This window comes from Falco naumanni, chromosome 17 (assembly GCF_017639655.2).
Source record: "Falco naumanni isolate bFalNau1 chromosome 17, bFalNau1.pat, whole genome shotgun sequence".
Taxonomy (NCBI): Eukaryota; Metazoa; Chordata; class Aves; order Falconiformes; family Falconidae; genus Falco; species Falco naumanni.
In genome coordinates, this window is record NC_054070.1 from 4,253,562 (window position 1) to 4,266,098 (window position 12,537).

The 12,537-nt window shown below is 45.0% G+C and overlaps 1 protein-coding gene across 2 annotated transcripts in view; it reads right to left on the minus strand.

Moving 5' to 3' along the window:
• ILRUN (inflammation and lipid regulator with UBA-like and NBR1-like domains) overlaps positions 1-11,665 on the minus strand; it is a 30,542-nt gene extending 18,877 nt beyond the window's left edge. Inside the window, exon 1 of one of the 2 annotated variants that reach the window (XM_040616837.1) lies at positions 11,425-11,664. In XM_040616837.1, the coding sequence (XP_040472771.1) occupies positions 11,425-11,582 (158 nt within the window). In that variant the 5' untranslated portion in view covers positions 11,583-11,664. Of the gene's footprint in view, positions 1-11,424 lie in introns of both variants that reach the window. The other variant, XM_040616838.1, reaches the window with a different exon arrangement.
• Between the last annotated feature and the right edge of the window lie 872 nt (positions 11,666-12,537).

A 12,537-nucleotide genomic window follows, 5' to 3' on the forward strand; every position in this document is an offset into this window, starting at 1 on the left:
CATGCAAGCATTAACAAGAAAGATGGCTTCAAGGTCAAACACACTCAAGGCCCCGAAATTTGTCTTTTTCTTTTCTTTTTAAATAGATATACTTGGTTTTGTAGGTCTTTCCCTTTGTGCCCCAGCTGTAATTGCATAGCACCGACTGCAGATACTTCAGGGACAGGAACAAAAAGTTAGAGCTCTGAGAGGAAGGGGTTATCATCTAAAGGCTTCTGCTTACACATCCATGCCTGCTTTCTTTTACTCCCGAGGTGTCACTTGCACCACACTACCCCTTTGCTCTCTGCCATATGAGATAAATTACTATTATAAACCAAACAACTTCGAAACGAAGATGAGCATGCCAGATCCAGCCCGTGTAATTTACATGACTGATCTCTCCTAATTACAGGAATGGCCATACATCTCTTTCTTAACATAGCCCTTCAGGTGTCAGGCCCTCCCTACCTTTCCTAAATTAAGCAATTTTTCCATTTTTAGAACAGTCCTGCTCTGCCATACTTACAGAGCAGGTCTGACAGGATTTAGGCTCTAACTCCTGAAAAAAAGCCTGCAATCAGAAGTCACCCCAGCGACCAGGTGAGCCTACTTAAAATCAACACAGTGCTCAATTTCAGTCCTAAGAGCAAGGCTCCGGAAAGAGAAGAGGGGGAAAGGCAGCAAATAAAGGTTATAGTTCCATATTATCAACCAAATCCATGCTAAATACTGGCATCCTACCCCTTCCTTTCCAAGGGCATCGCATGACTCCTACGTGTCAAGTGCTTTCCCAACAAAATGCTACCCACAGAACCAGAGAAAGCGTTCCTTTTCAGATCAATTCCTTTGCTCTGCTGCTTTGTTTCAAGCCTCAGGAGCTAAATTACAATAGCGAAGTTAAAGCCTTCTCTGCTAATAGCTCTGGAGATGTCCCTTAATAACTCTTAAGTGTTTGCAAAGAGGTGGTTTATCTTGAGCCATTCTTTCCCTTCCCAGTTTTTTTTTCCAGACAGCCTTTTGTTATGTTAAACCAATATATTTAGACAGTAATTACTCTCAATTAACTAGGTCACCACACAGTATTCCAAAATAAAAGAAAATCTTCCAAATCAATTCACAAACTGGAGGCCTCCTTGTAAAACCTAACTGTTGTGCAAACAAAGAGCAATATACAGGTAATTGGAAATTTGTGTTTGATTAATTGAATCAGATTTTTTTTTTTTTTAGGAGAACGAAGAAACCGAAGTGCGAGGGTCACTTCACTGCGGCCTTACGCAAAGCAGAGCATATGCACAATACCTAATCCTTCTGTTACCAATAAAGTGTATGATTCTTTCCATGTAAAGAAGGTAAGCATCTTGGAAAGAAAGCTGTATAAACAGGTCGCCCTAACATATGAGACGACGAACACTAGAGTCCTGGCAAACAGATATTCTCAAAAGAGGCAGAAAGCGAATTAGAGGGATCTTCTACCATTCAGGAGCTGTAACCTTCCCACACACCTCTCCCACCAACTATCATGCATGGCTGACACATGGGATCATATTCTGGCTTTTTTTCACAATCCAGCAGCTTAAAGATTTCTACTAAAAAAAAAAAAATCCCTTATGATGTGCACGTTGTCTAATGTATGTGGTGAAACATACACTGCAAGTAACATTTACAGTAGAAAACAACAATTTTAAAATTAAATTTTTAACTCTAGGAATAGTTACAGGAATCTAGGTTTTCATTTATTGTCAAATTATTTGATGAAAGATAAAGAAAAAAAATTTTATTTTTTAAAAAAGATTTTTTGGGGTAAAAATTCAAATCAAATCACAGCTTAGGCTCAAATTGCAGCATCCAAGTGTTGCTCTTACCAGCTCCTGCCCACTCCTACAGCCACCCCACCTATCACCAGTTAACAGGAGAAAGTTCCCAGTGCTGATTCTCCTGATTTGCTGGAAAAAGCGAAGGCTAGACTTCTCAGTGCAATACCATTAGCCTTCGATTTAGGATTTCACACAGGATGTAGCCCTTGGATCATACACAGACAGTAGCAGAGGACATTTATTAGGTCAAGTAGAAAGCACTTTGACAAATGGACTCTGTCACTTCGTTGTGCAGAGCAGCTGTAATAAAGCAAATGCCCAGTTACATTTCTCTCCTGTGGAGGGGTGGAAAAGCCAGGCAAGTGCCCAAGCTGTAACGTATACACATTGTATATCCTCAGCACTCACATATGGCGCAATGTTTTGTCGTGAGAAAAGCAACTTGGGTGTTATCCTCCTGGAAACATGCAATGCAAAAACTAAGCAGCAATATGAAAGTACAATAAAATCTCAAGAACATGATGTTACGTCGAACACCATGTACTCTTTCTGTAACCGAACCCTCCACCTTTACAGAGCTTTCTCTCGTTCTCCGAATGCAGTATGTAACCAGGCACCATGATAGCCCATGAGGTATCTATTGTTAAAACCAGAAAGAAATGTGCAAAAGAAATAGTGTGGCAGATGGATAATTTCTCACTCCTAAATAATGGAACATCTCTACGTGATACAGGTGGGAGAGACTAAAAATGTATATGGAGGACATCCAAATGAGGCAATGCTAAATCCACTCTCTTTAGTCTCTTGGTCTCTAGCATCTTATTTGGATTTTACTTGCCCCAGCTTTTGGGGAACAGGACGATAGCACTACAGGCTGGGACAACATGAACAGCCATCCTGGTCGCTCCTCAACTAGGAGGCACCTCACTCAAAGCCTTGGAGAGAGCTGAAGGGGTGCAGGGGGGAGAGATGTACTCATTACACCACAGGGAAGCACTTTTACCCGGAGTTTTCAATTCAAACATTTTCAATAGAGGTGACACGTGGCAATTAAGTGGAAAGTCTCAAGATATTTTGAAGGACTGGAATTTTAATCACTGAATAGCTTTCAATAGACAGTTTCAGAAAGCAAAATTTGTGTATGGGTTGTCTTCATTCCTGACCTCTCTTACACTAAACCATGAGGTTGGGAAACTACCTTAGAAGACGTTAGATGAGGGAAGTTGAAAGCTTTAAGATGAACCTACACAGCTGAAAAGGGAGGGGAAGAAGAGCTGGTTAATTTGAAGCTTATGTATTTTCTCACATGAAGCCACAGAAAAGCATTTCATTGTCTTAGCTGAAAATAACCAGTTCCAAACACAGGTGGGATGTTCCAGAAAGACAGAAACCTGCGGTGACTAGAAGCAATACTGTGCTCTCTGCAGGGGCAGCACAAGAAAAGAAACCAAAAGGCTGCAGGAGAGGCACACCGCTTCCAGTGCGCCCCAAACCACCAAAGGAAATCACTTTCCTTTAGCAGGCTGTTATATACACACACACCCCAGCGTACACATTTTATATATAACATTAACCATTGCGGTGGTGCCTGCCCCTTGGCTGAGCACTGCACCTTGCCAAACAGCAGCAATCGGTCTCAATGACAGAATCAATACTACGATGCTGCTATAAGCGTGAGCCCACACAGCCACCCCCCAGCAGCTGAGCCCTCCTAAAGCAGGTGGTCAGAAGCTTTAAGTGTGGGGTAAAATATTTTGAGAATGTCACAGCAGGAGCTGCTCTCTACTTGCTACCATTGAAAACAGGCAGCAGCTCTTCACAGTGGAAAGTAATCAAGAGCGGCCAGTAGGCAAAAGATTCTGTAACTACTAATTCCTCAGTATAAACGATGTCACCAATCTATAATTGTCTGCATTAAAGTAAAGGGGGATTAAGCTACAGAAACTGTCTGAGAACAAGTTCAGGCATGTAAGGCAGTCCAGCTGGACTAAAATTATATGGTACCCAATTCCTTCTGCTGCAGTTGTCTGCTTACATTTCCATTTCACATGCACCCAATTTGTAAATGTTTTGTAACTTGGAGCATAGCACCATTATAGTATGTTCCATAGTTAAAAATACAGTATGTTTAAAGCCTAGATTTCATTCAAAATAATCAGGTCAAAGATCTGAGTTATTCTGGAGAAGAGCTGTGTGTTTGGGTTTGTTTTTTTAACTCACTAGATAAAAGCTATCCAAGGAAATATTTTTAAATGATTTAATTCTATAATTTTGTTAGTTTTTAATAGCATCAGGGGACAGTTGCGGACACTAGAGATGCAACAGTCTACAGTAGTTCACACGTACCAAGATGACAACTGCTATGCTTTATGTTTGCCACAAGAGTTTAAAAACTATTTTCTGCTCCACAGCCATAGGGTACGGCCGACCCTACGTACGCCCTGCTCAGCAGCAGCCACAGCTCACGGGTTGCAACCCTGTTCTCTGACATTCTGACAACAGTACATCAAGAACTACTAGACCTGTTTTTATGGCATTTTTCCCTCCGTAAGGACACCAGTTTGATTGTTTCAGAGTAAGAATGCCATGAAGTTTAAATCCTCATCTTCACCCTCCCTACTAAACTTTATCAAAATGCAAACAATGTTTTAAACCAAGCGCTTCACTCTTCTCACCAGATTCAGTTCCATTGATCCACACCTACAAATATTAATCTGACTAGAACCACGGGAAGACCTAGATTACTTAAAATCTTCCTATGTACTGAGACACATAAAGAACACAAGACTGTTTTGTTTTTATCACCTGATATAGAAAGAAGCAAAGTAATAGACTTCACACCCACTCCTGTCACTTCCCTAATAGATGCTCAGATGAGTGTTGAGCTAATCCAGAGAATCTTCCAGGAAAGGAGGAGGACTGACTTGAAAGATCAGGTCTCAGGTTTCCTGCCTCCTCCATGACACGAGGGTTCCCCCCACTGCCCTCTCAAAAGGAAAGGAGTATCAAAACTAAGCTCGAGATTTATACAGAGCTGTGGGGGAGTCTTCCTCAGATTTACCTGCATATGGATCAGCAAAAGCGATGTCGCGGGAGTCCCACGGACTGAGACAAAGGTCAGGCCAAACACAGACAGCCCTGAACTCTTCTAAGGTAAAGCACACACACACCCCACAACTCTCCATTCGCAACAGCATAATCACCTCTGTGGCAAGTCCAACACCACCAATATGAACATGAAAGAAGGGTTTACATTCCTTAGTTCAGGGAAAGAGAAAATCCTGCCTTTTGTTGTTTTATCCTACCTTCCCTTTGACTTCTCACACGTGGAGGAAAAAAAAAAAAAAAAAAAAGAGGAAAACTCAGTAAACGTAGCAAGACAGAACATCTATTGAAAATCAGACAGAGTTCTCTGCCAGCAGTTGATTACTTTACTGGACATGAACAAAAATGTTGCCTTCAAACTGCTGAGGAAATTCAAATTTGTTCACGCTTCAGTCAGGATTTCCAAATAAAAACTAGATAAGAGATCTTGATATAAGACCACACAAGAACAGTCTCTTTCCCCCACAACAAATGTACAAATGCAAATCTAACACTGTATTAGGTCTATAATCAGAAGTATTTCATCAAGAATAGTAGAGATGCATATTTGCATCTGAACAATGATATAAAGCCAATGTTTTCATTTAAGAGATCAACTAAATTCTTGGCGGGTTGCTGGTGTTTAAGTAAAGGTTGGAACAAAAATGCAGGTATTCCACTGGCAGCAGTGAGTTCTAGCAAGCCCCTGTACCAGGCCAAGCATGTAGAGCCATACTATCATCAGTAAAATTGGCTTTTGATATAACCACACCATCAAAGGTTTCATGGTGCAGCTACAGCCCCACATTCCACCTCGACATTCATATCCTCACAGGTAAAGCCTAAAAACTTACCAATTGCACTGTTGGGTTTTTTGTTGGTTTTTTTTTTTTTTTTTTTTTTTTGCACTGTTCTGACTTCGCATGTCCCTATATTTGCCTTCTATATATGCTTTTCCCACAGATCTTTGAAAAATAATGTACAACTATTTGAAGACTGGAAGAATACCATACCATAGGATGACTAGTACCAGCAACACTTTAAATACAGTAAGCGCAGAAAAGCCAAGGACGTTGAGATGATGAGCCTGCCCACACACTGGTACCATCCTTCAGCCAACATGTGGTAACCTCCCTGTGTCTGAGCCGAGGAGGAGTATTGGAAACCCAAATTCTTCCTGACATGCACTTGGAGAGCTGCTTTTGAAAAGCAGGTCAAAAATCTGTTAACAGAAGATATCTGCATGGGGTTTTTTGGTTGTTGTTTGTTTAATGGCAGTTCTGCAAACACCTGCAAGGTTAAAAATCAGGACCAGGAGTACTAGCATCACCCACTGTGGGAAATGCATCATGTGTGAGTGAATCCGGTTGATTTGAATCTCTTATGTTAAATGCCGTATGTCCTGATGTCTCACCTAAGTGTGCTTCAAGTATTTCTCTGAACAGTACCTATACTCCAGCACTAATACCAAGTGTAAATAGGCATGCTTTCCTCCACAGATCCGAGTTTTACTTAAAGTAGCATCCTATCATCTTTGCTAGAAAGCAAAAATTAAACACTCTCACAGAGTAAAAGCAATTAAAAGCAACTATTAGCTAAAACATGTCTTTAGGCTCCCAATCAAGTACATCCACTTCTGGGCAATACAGGTGGTTCATTTGATATAAAGAATTTAAATAGCCCACCCACAGGGATAAACATGCATTTATAAGGCAATTTTAATTTTGTTAAAAGCCAATATTCTGTCTGTTCTCCAAGACCAATAAAACAATTGCACAAAAATGTTGGAAACGTTTTCCTTGCTATGCTCAAAAATTTCAGATTTCTGATGTTAAAATCTAACGCCACTGGCTAATCACTACTTCACCTTGGCTTCCCTCACTCATACATACAGAAGTGCCCTACATTTTACACAATACAGAAAGAGGTTTTACAGCAAATTCCTATAGTACTTTCAGAGATAAACATAAATATTTTAATGCAAAATGTCATCTTTAGACTACTAGTTAAACCATGATACAGCTAAAGATTCTTCTAAGCACATGAAAAAAAATGAGGACCTCCAGAAAAGATCTGCCTACCTCAAATTAGTGGTTTTTAAGACCTTTTTCCACCAGAAAGCTAGATCAAAAAAGGCTAGGGTTCACAACAATAAAAATTTCTTTCCTACACACAATGGAAACCATCATTATCTGACACATTTCAATTAAATATCACACCTACTAGACTTATAAAAATTCAGCTTTCTAAACAACAGCTAAAAGGATAATTTAGCGAAATATTACGTGTAAATTGCTGGAATATACATGAAGTCTTCCAAACTAAGGATCCCTTCACAGCCATCTCTGTTGAAATATGGATTTTTAAATCCAGCACCACTAGCTACTTCAAATCAAACGAATTCACTTTCTCACAGAATTAAAGGAGCTCCAAGCCTTACTCTGCAGCCTCTCACCTTCAAAAGCTGGTATACTCTCCAGTTAAAAAAAAAAAAAGTCCTCTTCCTTGCCACAATACAATTTCCATGCCAGCAACAGAGGAATCCGATGACTTTTATGAAATAAGCCTTAACTGGGTGTCAACAAAAACTAAAATGCACATTCTGTACTGTTTCCTCTGCTCTTACATTCACACCACTCCATACTGCTGCAAACCAGTAAAGGCTAGGCTGACACAAACTTTTGTTTTGCAAGTGTTTTTGGAAAGTCCAATCTGTCCTGGTACCATCTATGCAGAGACCAACCGTTCCAATGTTCAGAAGAACATGAACAGGTATTTTGGTGCAAACTCATTCAGTATCAACTAAACAATCCCTATTTTTAAAACACTAGCACTAAGAGGTTTTCAAAAGGAGTTTCTCATGTAGGTAGACTGAGTCTAGACAAGTTGAGACACGTTCCTGGCCGCATTATCACATCACACTGAGGAGCTGCAGACAACACATGGAACTTAACTTCACCACAAAAATCGCTCCCAACAGCCTCCAACCTGCAGTGCTGGATGTGCTTCAGTGTGCAGGCAGCTTCTGCCTGGCATAACATCTGGAGGGGGGAAGGGAGCAGGCAGAGTTAAGCATGCCATTTAATGGAGGGTGGATTTTTATCCTAGATGCAATGGCAGCAAAATGCCCTCCCAACTACACTGCCTGGGTTTTCCTTCTGAGGGAGGAACGTTTCGGTGCAAAAACATCTTTTGGAGAAGTTCAGTTTTGGTTTTAGGCCAAAGGCAAAAGCTCAGCCTCTCACTAATGCCTCACAACTGCTAATGAAATATAAATAAATAAATAAATACAGAGGGACAATGTGTGATGCCATTAAAGAATTTACCGCCAGGCCTCTCAGAAAGGGCTAAGCCAGATCTTTGTAGAAGAAAGCAAAGATGTTAGAACAGCCCACAAACAGAACTCAATGGTAATTTAAAAAAAGGGGCAGAACTCTAGGAAAGTGTTTAATAAGTAACAGGGAAGAACACAACTCAAAGTGTGTAACCTGTATTTCTTGAAGATCAAGGAACAGCTTCAGAAACTTAGGGTGCATATGTTCTACCTGAAGCATTTTTGCAATATTGGTAATAAAACCAGTTGGCAGTTTCTTAGTACTGCCCCAAGTCTGACAGAACTTCGAAAGCACATTGAGCAATTCCAGGTGAACTGGAGAAGTGGACACACTTTTAAAGGCAGCTTACAAGCACCTATAGTGCTTCAAAATTGACCACTAATTATTTTCCCCAAACGGGCTGAATAAGCCACTATTAAAAATATCCTTTCAACACACACTACAACTTGGATTATTTACTACACAATATGTGAAAGGCATACAACTGAGAAGAAGTAACTTCAGACCTGAAGACTACATAATTGTTGCCAAAGAGCAGCCTGGCACACTTGTGAAAAAAGTTCTAGTGAAAATGATTTGTGTCTTTGTTAATTAACCCGTATGTGGACATCGCTATAAAGAACCCAGTCTACCAAGTAAATGCACTTCTCTCACTCCTGCTGTGAATCCCCTCACCGTTTCCCGCACATGAACATTAATCCTCATGCAGAGAAAGAGCAAAGGGATCATCACTGCAGAAAAAGTGCCATGCTTTGAACAAAAGGGAAAGTGACTCGACAGTCTCAGAGACAAATTATTTGCAGGACAGACTGGCGATAGAAGATTCTGACCCTAACTCTAGGCCAGAAAAACCAAACCTAGGAGGCCGCTGCCTAACATCACCTGGGACAGTGTGGATTTCACCGGGTCCCTCGACATGACAGAGGAAAGGTCCTTCCAGGAAAGGAAATTGGGGCTTGATTGCACCTTTTTACAACAGCTGAGAGCAGGGTTAGTAATGTTCAGGCCACTAACCCAAAGGTCATACTAAGAAGAGGTGTGAGCTGGAGAATGGGACAGAAACACAAAACGGCAGAACTGCAAACCCTACAAAACCAGGCGCAACAAATGATACCGCAGGTCAGGAAAGCAGCGCCCTGGCAAGAACACACGAGAAAAACGAGCAGCACCTGTCAGCATACCTAACCCAGCTCCCTGCTGCTGAAAGGTTAAACACGCACAGGCTTTAAGCCCACTCTAAGAGTAATTGCACCACAGCCTGCACTAATTTTCATATACTTTTGCATACATGACACCAACTTAACAGATTTCCTTTTTACACGCCCCCATCCATCAAGGCTTATCAACCAATACTTCCAAAAAATTCTGAAAACTTATGTTTTCAGAACCAAACTGGCCACTGAAGTTATGTTAAAGCTATTTTAATCACTTAAGATTTTCTTCAACTGTAATTAAAAATTATTTTTTTTAAAAAAGCCATCGTTTATAAGATTGTATTTGAGATACTGTTACTTAAAAAAGAAATTAAATACTCCCCAAAAAAAAGAGCGAGCTTCTTTGACACAAATCAGGAATACTATGGTTATACATAGCATCTTCATAAGTAACTTTCAGGTTCAGCTCTGCTAAGCTTTCTGTTGTCCCAAGGAACATCACAGAAAAATCCCCAACAGTATTACACTGCAGTGTTGGTAGCTTTATTCATATTATCAACACACGAATAAACTGGGAAAACATCTTCCGCTGTGAACGACTTCTTCAAAGCAAACTCCTGAACTCCTCGAGAGAGACCTTCTTTCACATTGTATCAGCTTTCAAAACACATGGTATTATTTACTATTCCCTTACTCCCTCTGCAGATGCAGATTTGCCAATATAATTCAATATAGAGCTGTAGGAGGAAGGAAAGATGAAAGGAAGAAGGTGACAAAGTTATCTTGTTACTGTTTATTAGTTCAACAATTCCGTGAAAGTTTTTTTCCCAACTGTTGATATGAAGACCTACACTTGGATTTCAAAAGTTTCAATCTAGAGGTTTCTGGATTTGGTGTTACACCACTAAGAAAAAAATAGTACAACTTAGCTAAATAGCGTCTGTTAACAGATCTGAAACAGAAAAAACCTTTCCTGCATCTGCCACCGTGAAGAGATGCAAACCTAACAAGAGGGTTGTGTTTTGGTTAGCACCTTACATTACGGCAAAGCTATTAAGAGAGGATTTAAAAGATGCAAAGTGGTAATAAGGAGTCAAAGCCCACAGCTCAGATGGCAGCAATTTCACGACATTTTTCCCACAGTCACTGAATTCACTACACCACTAACACTCCAGGGTTTTACTTTTCACCATTATATTTTCTATTTCCCACGTTTTTCTCGAGCTACAGCTTCCCTGACCACCTGTACCTGCCTTTTTTTTTTTTTCCTAGGGCAGCAACAGAGAGCTTTTAAAAAGACAAAACATACGCGGAAAGCCAGAGCATTTAGAGAGACCCCTAGCCTGCCAGCAGACGCTAAGTTTTTACCAAACACGCAGGTAACTTTCACATGGAAACCAGGGCAGGTTGAAGCCCTCCCTACAGCCTTTCTACCACAATTTTCCCTCCTTCCGAAGCCTGCTCCAGGGGCCAGGGCACCGTCAGCCATCCCTGAATCCAGCTCTACCTCCCGCTCGGCAGAGAAAGAGCCCTTTAAGCGCTTCTGGGTCCGCCGGATCACATGCCCCTCTGCCTATCAATTAGTCACTCTTTAACAGCTTCGCAGCCCTTTGACCGACGAGCTCCTCGACCTGGCAAAATCGCTACCCCGACCCAGGCCGGGAGGCCACCCCGCGCCCCCCCTCAGCCCCGTCCCGCCGCTCCCCTCCTCCGCGCTGCCACGATCGCTGCCGCCCCGCCGACCCCGGGGAAGGGGAGGGGAAAGGGGGACCCCGCCACAAACACAGCGCCCCCCCCCCCCCCCCCAGCGCGGCTCCCCCCCACCCTCCCCGGGCGGCGGGACGGGCCTGCAGCCCCCTGAGGCGGGTCGGGCAGGGGGGAAGGCGGCCGGGCCGGTGCGCGGCCCCTCAGCGGGGCGGGCGGCCGTGGCTCCCCTCAGGCGCCCAGCGGGGCGGGCGGCCTCCCGCTCTCTCCCCTCCGCCGCCCCAGGGAGGGCGGGCGGCCTCCCGCCGCTGCCCTCCGCCGCCTCCCCGCGGCCCCCCCGGCCCCCCGCACCAGTTGGTCATGTCGAGGAAGAAGGCGCAGCCGGCGGGGCTGAGCTGGAAGCCGAGGAGCCGCTGGAACTCGCCGATCAGCACGTCCTTGTCGGTGGTGCCCAGGCAGCTGAACTTCTGCATTAGCTCCGCGTCCAGATCCACGTCCATGCCCTCCATGGCGCCCAGCGGCCCCCGCCGCCCCGGGGCCGCCCCGCTGCCGCCGCCGCCGCCTCAGCGCCGCATGGGGGCGAGGGGGGAGCGCGGGCACGGCGGGGGGGGAGGGGAGGGGGCGCGGGCGACGCCAGTCGCTGCCGGCACTGCGCAAGCGTCGCCCCGCCTGGCGCGAGGGGCACGCCGCCTCTGACGCCACGGCGCCGGGCGCGGTGGCGTCACCCCACGCGCGGCGCGTAGGGCGGAGCGCCGGCCGCTCGCCCCGCCCCCTGGCGGAAGGAGAGCCGCAAGGGCGAAAGGGCGGGGCTGCCCATGCAAACGAAGTATTTACATAAGGAGGCGGGGCGTTCTCGCGTGACGCGGGGACTCCGAGCGCGCGGCGGATAGAAATTTGCATAACCCGCAGCCGCGCGCTTCCTTATATGGGCGGCGGGCGCACCTGTTTACGTATGCAAATAAGCGGCACGGGGGCTGTGACGTCACGGCACCATGCAAAGGAGGCGGCGCGGGGGCAGCTGGGCTGGGGCAGCTGCCGCGGGCGGGTTTTTCCCCCCAAAATGACGTTTTTCCCGCAGCTCTCAACGCCGCGGCTCCGTCACTGGCAGCGCCGGGGGCTGCCCTTGAGGGGAACGCAGAGCCGCCGGCTCTCGCCCTGCAGCACCGGGGGCAGCGCCAGGATGCTTGCTGTACGTTAATTTTTTAACGTAAATAAACTCTCGCTGGTGTTAACCCCGTGGCGTGACGTGCAGGCTTCACCTTCCCCGAGCGGTCCCGGGCCAGGCGGCCGGCTGAGGTGCCGGGCGGACCAACGGGCAGGATAGGCCTCAGCCGGGGGGGGGGGGCCGCGATAGAATCGTCCGGCTGTGACGTCGCTTTGTAGGCGGAGAAGCTGTGGCGTGACCGGGGACGTGCCTGAGGGGCGCGGTGGAGGCCCCGCCTGCCGGGCGGGAAAAGCGAAGCC